This window comes from Sinohyriopsis cumingii, chromosome 11, assembly GCF_028554795.1.
Source record: "Sinohyriopsis cumingii isolate HCF-2022 chromosome 11, ASM2855479v2, whole genome shotgun sequence".
Classification (NCBI taxonomy): Eukaryota; Metazoa; Mollusca; class Bivalvia; order Unionida; family Unionidae; genus Sinohyriopsis; species Sinohyriopsis cumingii.
Window position 1 is genome coordinate 67,404,364 of NC_142971.1, and position 22,743 is coordinate 67,427,106.

Here is a 22,743-nt window from a genome sequence, read left to right on the forward strand (position 1 = left end):
ATTTTTTTGTGTGGCATTTCAAGCAGAATTTACATGTATAAATACACTTAATGCAAATCAGTGGAGTATGAAACACAAGCTAGTTAACCTAATCTGCAAGTTGCATCTACAGATCAAGTTCCATAACTCCAGACTATGGTGTGGAATCCAGAGAATGTGCCATTCAATATGAAATACTCATCCATATATGAAATTTATAATTTGTATCATTTTCATATCAGCTCTTTGAGTACTGAGTGTATATGGGTAAATGTTTAAAACACTGCCCTCACTGGGTCCCATTTATGTAAAATGGAAAAGCCCCAAATGAACTGCCTTCCCATGGTACCATATATGTTTAAATTGGAACAGCCCCATGTGCCAACTTCCCTGGGTACAATGTACATTTAATGAAACAGCCCTAACACAATGCCTTCAGTGGATACCATTCATTTTAATTTTGAACACATATGTGATTCTACTGGTAGCAGGATAAAAAATAGAGTTTTAAAGGCTGTGTACCACACAGTGTTTTATATAGGTAAAAGAAAGAAAAATGCCTAATATTTTTTCACATTCTATCAACACAGTGCAGAAATCTGCCAGAACCAGTCTACTGGGGATTGGAACTGTTCCAAGAGTGTAATGAATCACGGAGTAATCATTCTGAGTAATCATTCTGAGTAATCAGAAAATGAGGTAAATGTCAACCTTAAGTGCAGGACACTGGTCCAGCTGGCATGCCAACTTTAAGTGCTGGACACTGGTCCAGCTGGCATGCCAACTTTAAGTGCTGGACACTGGTCCAGCTGGAATGCTGAACAGAGATACTCATTATCAATACCTAGGCATGAGTTTCTTTACAATTTGTCCAAACTAAATTTGATCTCTACTGAGTACTTTTGCACGAGTTTGAAATGAAATGAGTGAGCATGTAAGTAACACTGAAAGAAACATGTACCTCTAGCATATCCGGAATTTATGGTTGGACAGTCAATGGCTGCTCCCTGATACTCCTTGGGTGTCACAGGGGCAGACACCACATTTGAAAATTCTCCCAGATCTGTAAATTTGAAGAGGCAAGTATAAGTATAAAACAACAAAAAATTTATGAATACTATGTTTCACCTGGAAATAACTAAAAACTTTACAAATTGTATGTATGTATGTATGCATGTATGTATGTATGTATGTATGTATGTATGTATGTATGCATGTATGTATGTGTATGGGTGGATGGATGGATGGATGTGTGTGTGTGTGTGTGTGTCAGTATGAACATCATGACATACATCTCAGTTATGAACATCATGATATACATCTCAGTATGAACATCATGCCATTCATCTCAGTATGAACATCATGGCATAAATCTCAGTATGAACATCATGATATACATCTCAGTATGAACATCATGATATACATCTCAGTATGAACATCATGGCATACATCTCAGTATAAACATCATGGCATACATCTCAGTATAAACACCATGGCATACATCTCAGTATGACATCATGGCATACATCTCAGTATGAATATCATGGCATACATCTCAGTATGAACATCATGCCATTCATCTCAGTTATGAACATCATGGTATACATCTCAGTATGAACATCATAATATACATCTCAGTATGAACATCATGGCATACATCTCAGTATAAACATCATGGCATACATCTCAGTATGAACATCAGGGCATTCATCTCAGTATGAACATCATGGCATACATCTAAGTATAAACATCATGGCATACATCTCAGTATAAACATCATGATATATATCTCAGTATGAACATCATGGCATTCATCTCAGTATGAACATCATGGCATACATCTCAGTATAAACATCATGTCATACATCTCAGTAGAAACATCATGATATACATCTCAGTATGAACATCATGGCATACATCTCAGTATGAACATCATGGCATACATCTCAGTCTAAACATCATGATATACATCTCAGTATGAACATCATGGCATACATCTCAGTGTGAACATCATGGGATACATCTCAGTGTGAACATCAGGATATACATCTCAGTATGAACATCATGATATAACTCTCAGTATGATCATCAGGATATTTATCTCAGTATGAACATCAGGATATACATCTCAGTATGAACATCATGCCATTCATCTCAGTTATGAACATCATGGCATACATCTCAGTATGAACATCATGAAATAACTCTCAGTATGATCATCAGGATATTTATCTCAGTATGAACATCAGGATATACATCTCAGTATGAACATCATGCCATTCATCTCAGTATAAACATCATGGCATACATCTCAGTATAAACATCATGGCATACATCTCAGTATGAACATCATGGCATACATCTCAGTATGAACATCATGCCATTCATCTCAGTATGAACATCATGACATACATCACATTATGAACATCATAACACATCTTAGTATGGGCATCATGTCTTTGTTTAGGATCAACTAGACTTCTAGATGAAATTTTGTGCAACCTCTCATGACATTCCTCCCTGTAGATTAGGGGAAATAATGATAACAAACTTGTGCTAGGCAGAAAATGGATGCCAGATGATAAACCATAGCATCAGTTCTTCTGGACTTTGACCAGTTGACCTAAAACCTTCATAAAACTCCAAGATAAAGAACATCAAATCATCAGCATAATGATTCTCTTGTACATTCATATAATGACTGAACCATTTCTTTGAACAAAATGAAAAAAGAATGGTAGGCATGCCTTTGTACATGAAGATTCATAAGAACACAATAATAATGTATTTTTGTTTTGGCATACTTGCAAAGGAGAGCCGTACTGGTGCCCCCAAAATGGACCCTATAGAGTTCATTGCTGAACATTGGTAGACTCCAGCATCAGTCACTTCCTTGGGGGTCTGGATGGTTAATCGGCCATTAGTAATGGTGTAGCGTGTATCAAGGGCTGGAGTCACAACCTGCAGGGAATTGTTACGGGTCCAAGTGAAGGTTGGCACAGGATAACCATCAGCATCACACTCCAGGTACACAAGACTACTGTCCCCAATGATAATCGTATCCTTGGCCTCAACTCTCCATTTGGGGCCACGGGGAATAAGATTTGGATCCTTGATATCAAGGCCATAGTCTGGAAAAAATCATGTATATAAAATTAATAACTATTTTAACATAATAATTCTTACTATATAACTACAAGAAACACAAGTTTACCTTGGTATACAAATTTCTTAACAATTAAGAAAGTGACAGTGTAAAATTATGCTAAAATCTTAAATCAAAATACTCTTGTTTTATACTTAAACCTGGTCAGGATGCCAATTTTGGCAATACTCTATTTATACTGTGGAACAAATTAACAGCAACCTCTTACCTCAAATAACAGAATTCCAAAATTTGTGTGCTAACTTAAACTGAAACAGAGCAGATTTGATAATGGTTTATGTTAAATTTCATCACATGAGCAAACAGTGGACAAATAAGTGACTGACAACCAGTCTGAGACAGGCAGAATCTCAGTATGAAAATGCCGACTAGAGATTTTAGATCTGATAAAATAGTAAATACATGTTTTTTCTTTGCACAACTTTATAATGAAGATTTGACAAAACTAAATTAATATGTATAACAAGAATCCCATAACGAGATATGATGCTGTACTGGAAGAGAAGAATTTCTAGGAATTCAACATACAACCATTTCTTCCTTTTAACCGCTGAATATTGAAACCACCTCTAATATTCTTCAGCGATAACAAGATTTTCAAATTAGCTGCTGTGGACATATTCGATATCAAACTGGCACCATTATCATCTAGGACAAAGAAGACATCAGTAGAAGTCTTTTGTTCAAAACCACATGTCATAATGATCATCCATTCCGAGGGAGTGATGACAACAAGAATTTTACAACAGCCATCATGGCAGACATAATGGATGTACAAATGACAGTTTGAATTTAGGACCAACTATGTGTCATAAGAAGTCCACTGGTAAAAACCACATGTTGATACAGCCATCCATTTGGGAGTAGAGACAACAATATTTTCAAGACAGCCACCATGGTGGAAAGTTAAGGGTTAGTCACTTTCATTTAGAGAAAAGACATCAACATAAGAGCTTTTCTGATGAAAACTCCCATGTCAAAATGACTTTCCCATCGAGAGTAGTAAAAACAATACTTTCAAGACAGATGGATATTGGATCAGCACAATTTTGATTTAAGATGAACAAACATTATATGAAGAATTTTAGTGAAAACCCTATCATGTTAGGATCATTAATTCTGAAGAAGTAGCGATAACAAGTTTTTCAAGCTGGCCATTGTGGCAGTCATATTAGATACCAAGAGATAACAAGCTTTTCAAGCTGGCCATTGTGGCAGTCATATTAGATACCATAGATAACAAGCTTTTCAAGCTGGCCATTGTGGCAGTCATATTAGATACCAGAGATAACAAGCTGGCCATTGTGGCAGTCATATTAGATACCAGAGATAACAAGCTTTTCAAGCTGGCCATTGTGGCAGTCATATTAGATACCAGAGATAACAAGCTTTTCAAGCTGGCCATTGTCGCAGTCATTATAGATACCAGAGATAACAAGCTTTTTAAGCTGGCCATTGTGGCAGTTGTATTAGATACCAGAGATAACAAGTTTTTCAAGCTGGCCATTGTGGCAGTCATATTAGATACCAAGAGATAACAAGCTTTTTAAGCTGGCCATTGTGGCAGTCGTATTAGATACCAGAGATAACAAGCTTTTCAAGCTGGCCATTGTGGCAGTCATATTAGATACCAGAGATAACAAGCTTTTCAAGCTGGCCATTGTGGCAGTCATATTAGATACCAGAGATAACAAGCTTTTCAAGCTGGCCATTGTGGCAGTCATATTAGATACCAGAGATAACAAGCTTTTCAAGCTGGCCATTGTGGCAGTCATATTAGATACCAGAGATAACAAGCTGGCCATTGTGGCAGTCATATTAGATACCAGAGATAACAAGCTTTTTAAGCTGGCCATTGTGGCAGTCGTATTAGATACCAGAGATAACAAGCTTTTCAAGCTGGCCATTGTGGCAGTCGTATTAGATACCAGAGATAACAAGCTTTTCAAGCTGGCCATTGTGGCAGTCATATTAGATACCAGAGATAACAAGCTGGCCATTGTGGCAGTCATATTAGATACTACAGATAACAAACTTTTCAAGCTGGCCATTGTGGCAGTCATATTAGATACCATAGATAACAAGCTTTTCAAGCTGGCCATTGTGGTAGTCTTATTACATACCAGAGATAACAAGCTTTTCAAGCTGGCCATTGTGGCAGTTGTATCATATACCAGAGATAACAAGCTTTTCAAGCTGGCCATTGTGGCAGTCATATTAGATACCAGAGATAACAAGCTTTTCAAGCTGGCCATTGTGGCAGTCGTATTAGATACCAGAGATAACAAGCTTTTCAAGCTGGCCATTGTGGCAGTCATATTAGATACCACAGATAACAAGCTTTTCAAGCTGGCCATTGTGGCAGTCATATTAGATACCAGATCAGCACTATTTTCAGTTAGGACCAAGCAAACATGGTAAGTCTTATTTTGAAAATCATATGTCAATATGACTTTCTGTTCAGGAGTAGTCACAAAAAGATTTTTAAGATGGTTGCAGTAATGGCCATAATAGATGTCAGATTGGCATCATTTTTATTTAGGGCCAAGTAGATATCATAGGATGTTGTTTTTCTGTGGCACCATTTTTATTTAGAGCCAAGTAGATATCATTGAATGTTGTTTTTCTGTGGCACCATTTTTATTTCGGGCCTAGTAGATATCATAGGATGTTGTTTTTCTGTGGCACCATTTTTATTTAGGGCCAAGTAGATATCATAGGATGTTGTTTTTCTGTGGCACCATTTTTATTTAGAGCCAAGTAGATATCATAGGATTTTTTCTTCTTCTGTGGCACCATTTTTATTTAGGGCCAAGTAGATATCATTGGATGTTGTTTTTCTGTGAAGCCTCATGTTTATATGACCAATCAGGATGAGTAGTGACAGCATGATTTTCAAGCTGACCACTGCATGGTGGCCATATTGAATGTCAGATCTGAACTATGTCCATTTAAGACCACCAGAACATCAAAAGAAGTCTTCTGGTGAAAACCCAATGTTCAGGAGGAGTTTTGAAGAAAAAAATTCAGAATGACTGCCAAGGTGGCCATATAAGACTTCAGAGTGGCACCATTTTTATTCAAGACCAAACAGACATCACAAAAGTCTCTTGGTCAAAATCCCATGCATATATCATTATTCCTGTAGAAGGAGTAGAATAACAAAATCTTCAAGATAGCCACTGTGGTGGCCATAATGGACATCAAGTCAGCACCATTTTTATTTAGGACCAACGAAACATCATAAGTCTTTTAGTCCAAATACCTCATCAATATGATCATCCATTCAGGGGAGGCAATAACAAGATTTTCAGGATGTATGTGGTGGCCATATTGTATGTCCAAGCAGTACCATTTTCATTTAGGACCAACTAGACCAGGGTTGTATGTGTATGTACAGTCTGAAGGCAATCCTCCAGGTAACTTGTGCTAATGGACAGATGGACACTGAATGATATACAATAGACAAATGACCATCACATAAGCTCTTTGCTCTAGAGCTAAAACTGCATAAAAAATGGAACCATCTAATATCCTAGAAGTAGAGAGGATCATAAATACGAAAATGATCTTGAAATTCAATGATGATCCATATTTATAGATTGTAAAGCTTTCAAATGAAAGCATACAAATGAAATATACTGAAATTAAAGACTGCTCAATTTCCTTCATAAGACTAAAGAGTGTATTTTAAAAATCAAATGCTGAATAAAATATATATATGGCACAATTTTACACTTTACTTTCCAATTAACAATGTAATTAAGCACGAAGCCTATTTGCTGATGTATTACAAGTATGGTACCTACCAAAGCCTCTATCGTCTTGGAAGATTCTATACACCTCTGACTGGCTAATCTCACAAATGAAGGGTCTTTTTGTGGATATATCACTCACAAGTGCCCAGCTGTACTGACCAGAACCTACAGACAGACCAGAAATAACATTAACAAAAGACAAGAGCCACTGCAAACATCCCCATTTATTTTTACGCTTAATCCTAATTCCACCCCACCCCCAGTGTGCATGCCCCACTACACTGCTGGGCTACACTACCCACCCCCATGCCTCACTACACAGCTGTACTACAAACCTTCATAACAATTTACTCATCCCTGTGAAAAATGTCAATCACAATTCCACCCCCACCCTCATTATCCCAATGGGTTAGACTCCTGCCCCCATGCTTCACTACCATGCTTGGTGTTATGTATATTTGATTTAATTTATATTTGATTTGATTTGATTTAATTGTTTGTTTGTTAGAGTTAAATTTTTTTAAATTTTTTTTTATTCCATTGCATGCTATTGTAATGTAATTTTATGTACTGGATTTGATGTTTTCCAGAAATTCAGTTCAGTTTTTCAAAACCCTAATAGAACTTTGTATCTAAAAGCTTACCTAGTTCCTGACCTTATTTCATGATTGGAAATAAACAACTTTTTATAACTGTTTTTTTTTATTCCTTCTTAGTGTGGGATTTATAGAGTGAAATTGAGGCTGTACTGAGAGTACATGACTTTAAACATGTAGCAATTATTTTGAAATTTTGGTTGTACCAGGGGGTTGACCCTTATCCGGATGTCTGTTTTGCACAGTAGCCAGATTTAATAGTGATATTTTGAGAAATAATTTTAGTTGGTCTTTTAAACACTTGGACATAAGGTGTTTTTTTGTTGTTGTGACCAGCTGAAGTCAAAATTTAATTTTTCTTCAAATTATTTGGATTCTAAGAGATTAATTCTTTTCTCTGGGAATATTTAAGTGCTCATGCAGAATTCTCGGACAAAGACATTTATTGAAATTTTATTCAGAATTAAAACACCGGAATATTGTTTTCTATGGTTCAACAAAGAACTGTTGATACTTCAGTACTATACTGACTACAGTATATGTCATTGCCTTCCATTTTGGATTTTCGTCGGGACTCAAACTCAATAGAACATTTATTACTAGGTCTTCTAATTTTTAATTCCTGGATTATTTTTGGATTTGATTCTTAAAACCCAAAGTTCTTTTCCCCATTTTTACCTTGTTTTCCTAGGGAAATAAATTATTTGTTAAATTTCACAAAGCTTGTTGTCATCACTTTTTTCTTGTTATTGTTTATGAAAGCCTAAAGCCTAAACATGTAACATTGGCAACACCTCCTCCCACCCCATAAAAGAAGGTATATATAAGGAGGGAGCTGAGCAATCAGATTCATTCTGAATTTGGAGTAACCTCATTTCTTATGTTCCTGTTGTGAGTTTGCAAACGTGTTTTTATGTTGTACTTAGATATTATTCAAGTGGAAAAACATTTGTTCAAGGCTGTTCATTGGAAACAGTTGTGAGTTATTCCAATAAGTTTTAGAAAATGCCATCTTGATAACGTCATGATTCTTGGCAGACCTGTATATTTTCCAGTTTTGAAATTTATACAGAACTTTTCATTCATTTAGAACTTTCATAGAACTTTATCAGGATTATCCTGGATTCACTTCACAATTCTGTAAGTTCCTCACACATTGCTATTTATAACTTTGATAATTCAATTCTTTGTTAATGAAGGCAGAGTCATGCAAAGTATTTGAGTTATGATGGAGTGATGCAAAGTATTAGTGTCTTTGATGTTTGAGTGTTGCAAAGTATTAGTGCTTTGACATTTGAGTGATGCAAAGTATTAGTGTTTTTGATGTTTGAGTGATGTAAAGTATCTGAGTTATGATGGAGTGATGCAAAGTATTAGAGCTTTGATGTTTGAGTGATGCAAAGTATCAGTCTTTGATGTTTGAGTGATGCAAAGTATTAGTGTTTTTGATGTTTGAAAGATGCAAAGTATTAGTGTTTTTGATGTTTGAGTGATGCAAAGTATTAGTGTCTTTGATGTTTTAAGTGATACAAAGTATTAGTGTTTTTGATGTTTGAAAGATGCAAAGTATTAGTGTTTTTGATGTTTGAAAGATGCAAAGTATTAGTGTCTTTGATGTTTTAAGTGATGCAAAGTATTAGTGTTTTTGATGTTTGATTGATGCAAAGTATTAGTGTCTTTGAAGGCTGAGTCATGCTTAGTATTTGAGTATTGATGGAGTGATGCAAAGTATTAGTGTCATTGAAGGTTGAGTCATGTAAAAGTACATGAGTTATGATGGAGCGATGCAAAGTATTTTAGTGATGCAAAGAAGTAGTTTAATTTTTGAGTGCTGCAAAGGATTAAAATGTTTTATGTTAAGTTATGCAAAGTATTAGAGTGGTGCAAAGTATCAGAGTGCTTAATGTTTGAGTGATGCAAAGTATTAGAGTGTTTGAAGTGTGAATTATTCAGGTTTAATGTATTTGGTATAGCTGTATAAATTTTGACAAGAAAAGTAAATAAACATACAATTTACATTAGAAGCTATCCGTAACTATGACCAGTTTGTGGAGCTGGAGCTTAATATTCTTAGGAGTATCAGTAGATAAGCGAAAAAAGAATGACTTTACTTTGTCCTTTGTAAACAATGTTTGTTCCAGTCTTCAACTTCTCATCAGGAGTTATCCAAACATTAAGTTCTTCCGGGATATTCTGTCCAGTGGACCTCCAAAGAAACATGCCCCTGATTCCAGCTGTAGTATCGCGCTCTCCACTGGTGTACCACTCACCCCTGAAAAAAGCATCCACTGCATCAACAAGTGTTCCTCAAAATAATGCTTAAGAAAGCACATGTGGGAGTACCAAAACATATTTGCACTTAATGAGCATCACAAACATTATGTTGGTAAGTAGTGCAGATAATGCTGACATAAAACAAAACAAACCAGGGACCCAAGTGGGCCTGATTATCACCACCTTGCTTACATAACTTAACAGTGGGCCACTTCACTAAACAGACTAATGTAATACTGTAAGAGCATAACTCATGTAACTATATCTCAACCATTATATAATGTCGATTTTATCTATTTAATAGAAGTCTATCATGATACAAATTCTTTCCAAATAAAAAGACATAAATATAATTAACAAGTTAACTGCTAAAATCTCATAAGTGAAGTCATAAAAAATCTCAATGATAAACACCAAAAGACCTGGTTTTATCTTGAGATGTGACAATGATAAACACCAAAAGACCTGGTTTTATCTTGAGATGTGACAATGATAAACACCAAAAGACCTGGTTTTATCTTGAGATGTGACAATGATAAACACCAAAAGACCTGGTTTTATCTTGAGATGTGACAATAATAAACACCAAAGGACCTGGTTTTATCTTGAGATGTGACAAGCTCTGCGCACAGAACACAAGATTAACTAGATCTTGCTCATATTTAAACTTATCCAACATACTGATAACAAAAACCCACTTTTTTAAAATTGTATTACCCCTGACATAGTATAGTGCCAGAGATGGGGGAGTCACTGTTAACAATTTGGATTTAATAGAAATGTAGAATATTCATCTTGGCACATCAAAAATAGTTAAAAAGACTAAAGAACAACAAGTATTTCTCTGATACTGTTAGGAGATAGAGAGAAAATGGTGCATGGTTAATCATACACAATCAAGTCATTAATAGTTTATGGATAAGAGACTATTGAATAAGCATGATCAAAATCTGACCTGCAATAGAGCTGTTTGAATGTTAACAAGCTCAGAGAATCAGATGCATAATTCCATCAATGAGGTTAGTTCACTTGCAAAGTCCGACTAAAACCCTCTCAAAACAAAATAAAAAAATAACTAGCTCAATCAGATTAAGATCACCTTAACAATATGCATGTCTCACTCACAATGAAACTCTTCCAACATCAGCCAAATTACCAGGTTTGATCAAAATCTGATCAAAGATGAATTGATAACATATTGACAAGCTTAGCTGATCAGATCCAAGACTTCCTCATTAATATATATTGATTTTTATTTTACATTGTACTAACTGTTATTATTGGCCCATTTACCAAATCTGATCACACAAACAACAAAAAAAAGTCCAACATCATGGTCGAATCAGCCTATTGGAGCCCATTTAATAAGCTTGACCAAAATCTGATCAGAAGTAGTCCAAAGAGTGGTAACAGGCTCTGCCAATCAGATTAAATATCACCTCATTAATAATTATGGTTCTCTCATTCAGTTCTGAAGTCAACAAGTAACTTAAGCCAATACAGCACACCAATTTGTGACAGTCACATTTGTAAGCATAAATTCAGAATTGACATCAACACTTTTTAATTACAAGTTCAGAACATATTTTAAGCACACAGATGGCAGATACAATTTAATTTGCAGCACAATCCCGTTTTGAATTAGACACAGCTGATTCCAAAATTAAGTCATCATCATGCAACTAGTCTGGATTACAGCCATATAAATGACCAGTCTAATACATGACCTGCACAATCAGACTCAGTTAATGGTACAGATCCAGGAAAAGGTTGGCATGGGGACAAATATAGAAAATTATATGGAAAATTAAGTCAGCAGTAAAACTCCTGACAGGCTATGAAGTTTAAGGCCTTTTATCAGTGAATTTGAGGTAATATAAAGTTTAAGATCCTTTATCAGTAAATTTGAGGTAATATGAAGTTTAAGACCCTTTAATAGTAAATCTGAGGTAATAAGAAGTTTAAGACCCTTTATCAGTAAATGTGAGGTAATATGAAGTTTAAGGCCCTTAATGAGGACATCTAAGGTAATATGAAGTTTAAGGCCCTTTATCAGTAAATCTGAGGTAATATGAAGTTTAAGGCCTTTTATCAGTAAATTTGAGGTAATATGAAGTTTAAGACACTTTATCAGTAAATCTGGGGTAATAAAAAGTTTAAGGCCCTTTGTCAGTAAATTTGAGGTAATATGAAGTTTAAGTCCCTTTATCAGTAAATGTGAGGTAATATGAAGTTTATGGCCCTTAATGAGGACATCTGAGGTAATATGAAGTTTAAGGCCCTTTATCAGTAAATTTGAGGTAATATAAAGCTTAAGGCCCTTTATCAGTAAATTTGAGGTAACATAAAGTTTAAGGCCTTTATCAGTAAATTTGAGGTAATATGAAGTTTAAGACCCTTTATCAGTAAATTTGAGGTAATTTGTAGTTTAAGGCCCTTTATCATAAAATTTGAGGTAATATGATGGGAGATGGTTTAGTAAACTCCAAATAATGAATTTCATTGACTAAACTGTAGTGTGGAATGAATTTAAACAGCCTATGAAATGGTAGAGATCTTCTAATGAATGGCTCCAGATCATGAAAATGACATTTAGAATCCTTAACCACACTTCTGGTTTCAAAAGGGCATCTAATTTTCCCCAAGAAAAGTGATGTATATAACAATCACCCATAAGACTACCCATGTTGTACCCATGTTCTGAATATCATTTGTACCACCAAACTAAAAAATGTTATTTTCACGCACAAGTCGTAAATCACATGTATCCCCATAAAATAGATTGTACAAAGTGACATAATTCAACAGTACTCCTGAAATACATGTATTCTCGTAAAATCTGACATCACAAAAAAATTTACAATCTAAAAAATATTGTACAAAGTGGCATAATTTGACAGTACTCCTGAAATAGAACATCTGTTAAAGGAAACATTGAATTCACCATCTGATAAAAACATCAAACTTACCAAAAGAGTTATCATTATTTGATTATTTATAATCTTCCTTATTTAATAAATTCATAATATTTATTCAAATAAATTCATAATATTTATCCAATTTTACAAATTTAAAGAGAAATAAATTGTCCCAATTTCTTTATACATGTTCTACTGTCATTCAACTGAGACATGTATCATACAGATATGTTTTCATGTATCTTGTAATATGTCATTTGTCCATGCTATCAATGCATTTAGGAAATTTAAAAAATTCATCAAAAATGTCTCAGAATGACCCATGCTATGTCATTTTTTTCATTATCATTTTTTTTAAACAAGCTTTAATAGCTTTGAAAGCACATAAACTGAAATTTTAATTCAGTCCAAAGAAGCAATAAGCTGAAACCGGTCATGGTTTTTACATCTCTGCATTGTTTATTTTAAATAATGATCTAAATGTACACAGGAATGTGATGCTTTATGAATTGATATATGTAGCAACAGATTGTTTTCAGGAATATGTGATTTTCTATGAACTGATACATGCATTAACTGAATGCTGTCAGTAATATGTGATATTCTATGAACTGATATATGCATCAACTGAATGCTGGCAGGAATATGTGATATTCTATGAACTGATATATGCATCAACTGAATGCTGACAGGAATATCTGATATTCTATGAACTGATATATGCATCAACTGAATGCTGACAGGAATATGTGATATTCTATGAACTGATATATGCATCAACTGAATGCTGACAGGAATATGTGATATTCTATGAACTGATATATGCATCAACTGAATGCTGGCAGGAATGTGTGATACTCTATGAACTGATATATGTATCAACTGAATGTTGACAGGAATATGTGATATTCTATGAACTGATATATGCATCAACTGAATGCTGACAGGAATATGTGATATTCTATGAACTGATATATGCTAGTCACCAGACCTGAGCTGATCAACATTCCTAAGATAGTTTGTGATAAAGGTGTTCTCTGAAAATGTCTCTATGCTGAGAAGGTCAGCTCCGTCTGTCTGAAATCAAAGACAAGAACAATATAAAACAATGAATTCTAAGGAACAACATAAAACAAAATGAATTCTAAAGAAAGTTAATGCAATTGCTCAAAGTAAAGGAAGAACAAAGTTATTTAAGAAACTAGTCCCATTTCAAAAGTCTAATAGATGTACCTTCCAGGTTTTAGAAAGAATAATTCACCAAATCAAAAATGGTATCCATGACAAAATAACGCTCAGATAGTTTGCAGATAAATGTCAATTTCACCCAGAAGCATAATTATAGCAAAGATAAGCAAACATAAAAATTCCTTTACAAATCACACACTTTTGAAAGTAAAAAAAGATAAATATCTGCAAGACATTGTGGGTAAAGCTAGTAAGATGTTATACTTTTACTAGTTCACCCCACCCCTCATCTCAATGATTTTTTAAACTGGAGAATCTAATACTAGTTATGTCTATATTACCTTGAAAAAAGTACACACAATGACATGCAAAAATGGTGACTTTGGACTGGTCCATCCCATTTCAACTGCGAGAACTGCCACTGCAGTAATGATAAGTATATGGAGCACTGTCCGCCTACACCCTAGATTAGTGTCTATATTTTTTTTAAGTTACAGTTTAGCTAAATATTGGGTAGGCTACATAAAATAAGAGTTTATTTCAATATGTTTATTTTGTGTAATTACTTGAATATAGTGCAACTCATCAACATTAACACAATGAAACATGTTTCTCACTTGATGTCTTTATTAGGCTGTCAAACAAATCTCATTTTGGATGAAACACCTGAGGGTGGATACCAAATACCCAGGTCTATTCAAATCAAAGGCCGTATCAATGAATGTACTGTATTTAATTGCATGTAATAAATACCAACTGAAAACAGACAGGTCTCAGAACCACTTGTACATGAAAAGCAGGATCAACATTGTTTGTTTAAGATCTACATAACTACATTTAAGAGTTACCAATCTGACAGTATAGTTTAATATGCATTGTACAAAACACAAAAGGCAGAAAAATTAATTATGAAAAACAAAGGACAAGATGGTAAGGAAAAAAGAGAAGGAAGAAGCTCACTGTAATTGTATAAAACTGTGCAAACAATACAAAGGAGTAGAACTAGAAACTGATAACAATTTTCAATAAAAAAACGTAACTCTGGACATAATGAATGTAAATAATCTTCTCCATCCCTGAAATACACAACAAATAAAATCTCTCTCTCAGCTTAAAATACAAAGACACATACATCAAGCAGTTATAATATACAGTTACACAGTGCCTAGCATAGCCTTGTATAGGACTTGCAAAAATGCACACATACCTGACATCGTTGTTTTGCCTGTTCATATCCTTCTATTGGATCAAACACAAAAAGGTAACATCTGCCCTCTGAAGGAATCCAGCTGCTGGGGCACTCTGTAAGATACAAAGACAACTTTACAGCAGTCTGCTATATAGGATGTCAAAATTGTGCAGATCTACCGGTAGTTATGTTAATCGAATGCCTATTATCAACAATAAAATAAACCCAAAGACTGACCATGTCAAATACACATGCCAAAGATTTTGATTGGTCTTCATGATTCAGTTTTTAGACATATTCACCAAACAATTTCATGCAGTTTTGTCAAGGAACAATTGTCTCCCTTAGACGCGTTGCTATTAAAAGCACCATACCAGTCATTGTCATGGCAGGTGACACTATACTGTCTCATACTCTCAAAACCCAAGACATCAATTCAAATCTGACTTTATAACAACAGTCCATTGAAGGGACTGTTCATCTACTGGCCCAAAAGAATTTGCAGTAATTTACATTAAATACATTTCTTCCCTATTTTTATTCCTTTTTAAATGGTGAGTATTGAAACTATCTGGAATATTCATTAAAAGCCAAACATACTAAACTGGTAACTAAAATTTTGTTATGTTTGGGTTAACAGGTTAACTAGACAAGTGTAGGGTAAAACTCTTATGACCCTGAAATCAATGTCAGAGTGCTAACAGTCAATCTGCTGAATAAAAATAAGTCCAATGAGGTAAAAATTTTGCAAGCTATGAAATTGGACCCATAAAGCATTGCAGCACTAGGTTCAGTTTTTTGAACATGTCATTATAGACATGCTGGTGTTCTGATCTGCACCATTTTATTTCATGATCAATTACATATTGCAAGAAGTATAGTAAAAATTCCATGTCAATGCAATTATTCCTTCAATTGGAATAGTGGCAACCCACTGTGGTTGCCATTTTGTCGGTCAGATCAGCAGGACCAGCTACATACATAATGTTGTAGTTTTAAGTGAAAAAAACCAATTCGCCCATCCATTCCCAAAAATGTATACATAAACAGATTTTCAATGTAGCCACCTGACATTCATTTTGGCATCAATTTAATTAACATCAACTAAATTGTTGTTTTGGGGTTTAATGCCATTCCTCAGCACAAGATGGGCTCTGCAGCCAGAATAACTGGTAGAGGAAGAAAAAGAAGAAAACCCCGTTTAAGAACCAATGACCAAGGGGATGCTAGTAGCAGCTTTTTCACATAACCATGTTGGCCAAGCCAGAGACTAAAACCAACGCAGACAGAGGTGAGATGGCAATGATTGGTAAAGGGGAGTGCTTAGACCACCTGGCCACCTGCAGCCCTAAATATTTCAAAGTGAAAAATCTTCTGAAGTACTGCAAGGGAAAAACTTGCATTATTACTGAGATTCTTTTTCAAGGAAGTAGCCATGGACTCCAACCTTTTAAAAATCTATGGAGACCCTGACATTAACACATATATTTTGCAAAGGAAATGGAAGCTAAATACATTTCACAGGGAGTGTCAACCCAGAGAGGGCACTGCTCCTCCCTCAATAGGAGGAAGGGGGATGCATCTCACTCTCCTTTCTCCAGGTCTGGAAATAGCAGTCCCCCCCCCATTAGAGGGCATGCCTCACTCTCTTGCCCTATGGGATACGAGATGGCAGTCCTTCTCCCTCTATGTGAAATGAGTTAGATACTCCCTAATGAGTCCCAAAGGACCCAGCATGGGAGCCTGTGTGTCTATAGAGTTTTTCCATTTCCCATTATATGTGCAATGGCTTTCTGTAGGGTCCCATGTCTCATCAGGTCAGACACAGCAAAGCTGGCCCACATATGCTTGTCTACACCATTTACAAGGCAGACAGGTGGTGTGAGCATATAATGGGGCTTTCTTATGCCCACATTTCCCTACACTTTGTTTGGAAATTTCCTGCAAAAAGCTATAAACAATAGTAATAAGCAATACAGTGAATATGACAAAGGTGAAAAATGACAAAGTCATGCATTAAATTGACAAAAATATTCAACCTGCCACCATACATGTATAAAGATGAAGATGACTGTTGTGAGACCTGTAACCACACCAATACAAGAGTACTTAACATGAGTATGCCAAGGAAGAGTTAAAAGGATCACGAATGAGTGGTGTGAGACCTGGAACCACACCAATACAAGATAAGAGTACTTAACACAAGTATGCCAAAGAAGAGTTAAAAGGATCATGAATGAGTGGTGTGAGACCTGGAAACACACCAATCTAAAATTACAGTACTGGACCCAAGAAATGGTCTTTAACTTATTCAGCCCAGATCCTGCCTGTAGGCGTGATGAGGCTGTACCCTACTTCTGGATTCTGCAGCATCAAGGTCATTTAAGATACACCAAAGTGGGTGATATTACAAAAAAGCAGACAGATATAGTTCTACAATCATACCAAATAATCTGGACATTCTAGTTGCACTACAAATTACAGAGGGAAAAACCTAAAAACATTTCACCCAAAATTCGCCAGTGGTTGGAATGCAATTTTGTGTCTGGATTTTAGACCTTTTGGCCTCAGATCTAAGGCAGACCAGTCTGAACTGCACACAGACAGGTGATCCTTTGCAAAAAACTATGATAAGGTGGACATTTGGAATAAAGAGTGGTCTCCATACAAAAATGATGGGTCCATTAAGCAAAAACAAAACAAACAAGAAAAAACAACTCCAACTTCTACCCTTCTGCTCATTACGAGCAAAATAGCCAACGGAAAACTATGTTTCTAATACAACTAGGCATGAGGCTAATGGCAAATCTGTTGAAAGTCGATGTATTAGAATGTCTTCAGAAATAGCCCCCAAAATGTGTTTCCTACTCGTATTTCAGGCCAAAACGACAAAATCCATCCAGGGCTGAATGAGTTAAAAGTGAAAACAGGCAAAACAAATAACTGAAGTGTATCAAAAAACAAATGGGAGACTCGGTTAATGCGTAGTACTAACAATAATGCTAATCCCAGTAGGGAAGATCTACCGTATTGACAGAGTAATACTATCAAAGTACTGGAAATGATAAAACCAGCATTGATTTATGATAAATCATTCAAAAGTGTTTCTCAATTCAAAAAGGCATGCTGCTAAGCAACCCTTTTACACAATGTAATGCATAAATACTAATTTTCTCCACAAAAGAGGTACATCTCATAAGAAGATCTCAACGTTCTGGCAAAGTGAGATTACACCCATCCATGAGTAAAGCAACAAAACAACCCATAATAATAATTATAGATGAAAATTTACAGATCACCTCAATCAATAAGTGAGACTTGGTGGAGAGATGTTAAAATGGGCTCTGCCCAAATTCACCAGGAAAATGTTGTGAGATTTATAATCTATGAATGAAAAGTAACTGACTGAGATTATCAACTAAGATTTACGGAAACCCATATTAATTCACATTTTTATGCAAATTGAGAGCAAAAATTCTACAGAGCACCTCTGCAGTAGATTGCAATGCATACTGCATCCAGAAAAAAGATGAGGTCTATGGCACATGTACCAATGACTTGAGCAGAAGACCGTGTCTGTGTTATATTCTGTAGTGCAAGTGTGTGATTTGGATTTTTAACGTAGCTTTAACAACTTTTCAGTCACATTGCTACGATGTCTGCAGTGTGGCAGTTTATAGTGATGTCTAGAATTGGGGTATCAATGTCACAGACGTAACATCATGTCCCACCCAGTCATATTATCCTGAAACCAGTCCTAACACTAACTTCCTAATGGTTTGTGCTAAGCGAGGCAGCTGCTAGCACCATTTTTATAAGTCTTTGGTCTGTGTTATATTTTGATTCTTCCAAGAATTTTCAGTGAGATTCATCCTATTATATTCATTATTATTATATGGACAAGAGTAATTCTGTCTCAGAATAAATAAGCTACACAATGCTGACAGGAAATACATTAGCGATATTAAATGTGATGCGATATAAATGCACTGAATTTTATTCCACATGATGTTATGCCTGGCAGAAAAAATAAGAAATATGTACAAACAAATAAATGCAGCACTGACTTACTAACACATTAAATGAATTTATGTTATGTTTTAAAATTGCTGGTTTATGCAATGTCAAACTGCTTTATCCCCCCAATGAACTGTCATGTGTGTGTGTGTGTGTATGTATATATATATATATATATATATGATGCTACCTCTCCTGTACCCAGATGCAGGAGGTCATGGGTATGAACCCCAGCGGAGTCATACCAAAGACTTCTAAAAATGGTACCTACAGCTGCCTCACTAGGCACTCAGCATTCAGAGATTAGTGTTAGGACTGATCGGACAGGTGTCAAGATAATGTGACTGGAAGGGACATCACGCTAAATGGCTACATGTCTGCAGCATGAGGCCCCAGTGCTAGACATCACTTTAGAATGCCACACTGCAGACATCGTAGTGATATGACTGGAAAATTGTTAAAGCTAGGTTAAAAATTTAAATCACACCCACACACCTCCTGTATAAAGCAGTATACCAATCTGATTTGGCTTTTTTAACATGAACTGGATGCTGGCCATGGCTTGTATTCAAAAAACTGTTGAGAATATATGCTGTTTTGGCCCTGCAGTCAAGAAACTTGAGAATACTGGACCTGGTCATATTTCAATGAAACTTTTTTAAAAGTAATGGGCCTTGGTTCTATAGTCTTGAAACTTTTAAGAGTAATGGGCCTTGCCCCTATAGTCATGAAACTTTTAAGACTAATGGGCCTTGCCCCTATAGTCTTGAAACTTTTAAGAATATTGGACCGGGACCCATTTCCATGAAAATGTTTAAATTATGAGACCTTGCCTCTGTAGTCATGAAAATGTTAAAAATATGCAGCCATAACTCCACAGACATAACACTGTTGAAAATCTAGATCCTGGTTCTATAGTTATGAAACTACACACTACTAGTCCCGACCTTGTAATCATGAAACTGTTGAGAATATGCAGTCATAACTCTACAGACTGTTGAAAATATAGGACCAGGCTCTGTAGTTATGAAACTTCACACTACCAGACCCAGTCTTGAAGTCATGAATCTGTTGAGAATATGAAGCCATAGAAACCATCTAGGCACAAAAACTGAACTTAGAAAATACAAAATTAAAAAATTATACTTCTAGTTGTTCAATATCATTCAAAGTTAACATGTATATAAGAAAGAAAGAATTTGATAATTCTGAAAATTTAATTATTCTGACATATTTTCAAAGTAAGTTTTAATCTTCAGCACAAGTTCAAATTTTGTACTCAGATGGTTAAGTGCTAATAAAAACGGTTTTCTGTTGACAAGTAAATGAATGAAAAATGAATCTTAAATTGTCTGAGTGAATGACTACTTAGAATTTTTTACATATCATAATGAAATTCTTTAAATGCTTACCATATACTTGTGATGCCACCCCAAGCAGCAATATCTGTAATACAATTAACAGCAGCATCATCGTGTCATTGCTGTAAGATATAAGCATAAATTCAGTTTTACAAATAGAGGTTTTTACAGAGTGCTCATTTATAAAACAGACCTAATAATGTCCATTCTCTGTAGACCTTGGTTATCAAACAATTTATAATAATTCAACAAATTTATTAAAAAAACATTGGCGAGTCTTTACTTATTCTGATGTCTTTTTTTAATAAACACAAATTCTCACACAAGCAAATGTACATGTTTTAAAGTTTTGAAGGCCTATATCTCAGTTTACTGGAATGCGACGGAAGCCAAGAATGACGAAATTGGGTTAAATTCAAGTATATTTCTTTAATGAAACAAATAAAAAATATAATGATACTGAAAAGTGTTTTGATAGTTTAATTTCATTCATTTTCTTATCATACTTTTAACCAATTTTAGTATTCCCCACTTCCAATGCATTCTAACCAACTGAAATGTTGGTCAATGAACTTGAAAACTTGTCCCTTTGCTTGCGTGGGTATTTCAATTTATTAGGAAAAAGACACCAGTGTATTGTTGTTGTTGTTGTTGTTGTGGGGTTTCACGCCATTTTTCAGCACACAATAAGCTATACATAGCGGCCAGTATTAATGGTGGAGGAAGAACCCGGGAAAATCCCGGAAAGAACCACCGACCCACAAGAAGCTACTGGCAAGCTTTCTCACATACTCACATTGGTTGAATCCGAGACTCGAACCGGCACAGACAGAGGTGAGATGGCAGTGATCCGTAACAGAGCGCTTTAGACCACTCTGGGCCCACACCAGTGTGTAAAGTCTGACTAAAACATTATAACTTTAATTTGTAGAAATGTGCTGATATGGGTTACCAAATGTGAGCTATTCCTGAAAACTTGACTTATAGCTTCGATGTTAATCGACATCGGAACATGCTACACAAGTAACACAGTGCCATTATTAGGGTACAAAATATAAATATCAGGGTCGAGGTCTTACAATGTAGGACTACAGGCCTGCTGGTAAGCTACTACCCTATTCCGCTACCACAAGGCCGCAGCGAATTCCAACTTTTCGAAAGGCAACTGACTCTGACCCTATACCCAACATCAACGTCCAAATATCAAAAATGGGGTGGCATGGGGCAGAGGAAACTCGGAAAAGGTGGAGGTGGGGGCAAAGTCGCAGGGTCTGTGATAAAAGTACTGTTAACCGTAAGTATCTGTCTAAATTATGTCTGGTTAAAAGTCATTTTTATTAAATAATATACAAGACTTCAATAATAATTTAACCAAATTCTGCAGAAATAAAAACCATTTCTTGTAGGTGTATTTAATTTTGTTACTAATAACTCATGAACCACTGACTATAAAGGTGTAATATATAAAGCGTTCCTATGCTTCTTTGGGGATCTGCAATCTTACTTAGAATCACCTCTATTAAGGACATGCGTCCATTATTACCATTTAGTTAACTCTAAAGAAAAAGGGCAATCTTTCAGTTGTTTACCTGTCCGTTTCGAAAACTTCCAATATGGCGGGTGTTTATACCTGTGACTGGCAATCAAATATTATTTCAGCCTTCTTTCAAAAATTATATTTGCTAAAAAACCAGTCGGCACCACTCATACCTTTCGGTTGACGCATCTTATTGACTGGACCATGACATTACTGTATTTAGCTGTAATATATCAAGACCACTCCCATTTGCACAACCATTAACGTAAATATTATATCATATACCAATATATTTTGTATTTTTAACAGTTAAATATTATGTAAAAATGTTTTATTTTTTATATATTTTTTGATAAAACATCCTAACTATACCACAACATTCATTTTCGACCACACATCGTTTGAACTAGTCCAAACCACACTCACACTGGAGCAAAGGTCAGTCCATTTTTTCTGCCTATACCGCCCTCCTCCTAGTAGAAAAAACAACCTGGCTGACTCTCTCTTTTTGGAGCAGTTTCCGAATCTCCTGGACTATGGAAATTCGATAGGTGGCAACCTGATTATTCTTGGAGATTTCAACTTTCACTTTGACTGTCCTGGAAACTCAGATACATCAAAACTCATAGATTCCATTAATGTTTTTAACCTCAAACAGTCAGTTAACCAACCCACCCATAAACATGGTCACATTTTAGACTGGATTCTTCATAAACCTGATGATAACATTCTACGGTCCTCCCTGGTATCCCATGACCTT

General features: G+C 35.4%; 1 protein-coding gene across 1 annotated transcript in view; it reads right to left on the reverse strand.

Moving 5' to 3' along the window:
* Positions 1-22,035, reverse strand: part of LOC149788619 (contactin-like) — an 87,851-nt gene extending 65,816 nt beyond the window's left edge. The window contains exons 1-8 of the mRNA XM_089974701.1: positions 21,990-22,035; positions 20,498-20,568; positions 15,087-15,181; positions 13,683-13,768; positions 9,611-9,771; positions 6,955-7,068; positions 2,784-3,110; positions 941-1,042 (exon numbers count right to left, since the gene is read on the reverse strand). Coding sequence (XP_089830827.1) covers positions 941-1,042; positions 2,784-3,110; positions 6,955-7,068; positions 9,611-9,771; positions 13,683-13,768; positions 15,087-15,181; positions 20,498-20,558 — 946 coding nt within the window. The 5' untranslated portion in view covers positions 20,559-20,568; positions 21,990-22,035. The remainder of the gene's footprint in view (positions 1-940; positions 1,043-2,783; positions 3,111-6,954; positions 7,069-9,610; positions 9,772-13,682; positions 13,769-15,086; positions 15,182-20,497; positions 20,569-21,989) is intronic.
* Between the last annotated feature and the right edge of the window lie 708 nt (positions 22,036-22,743).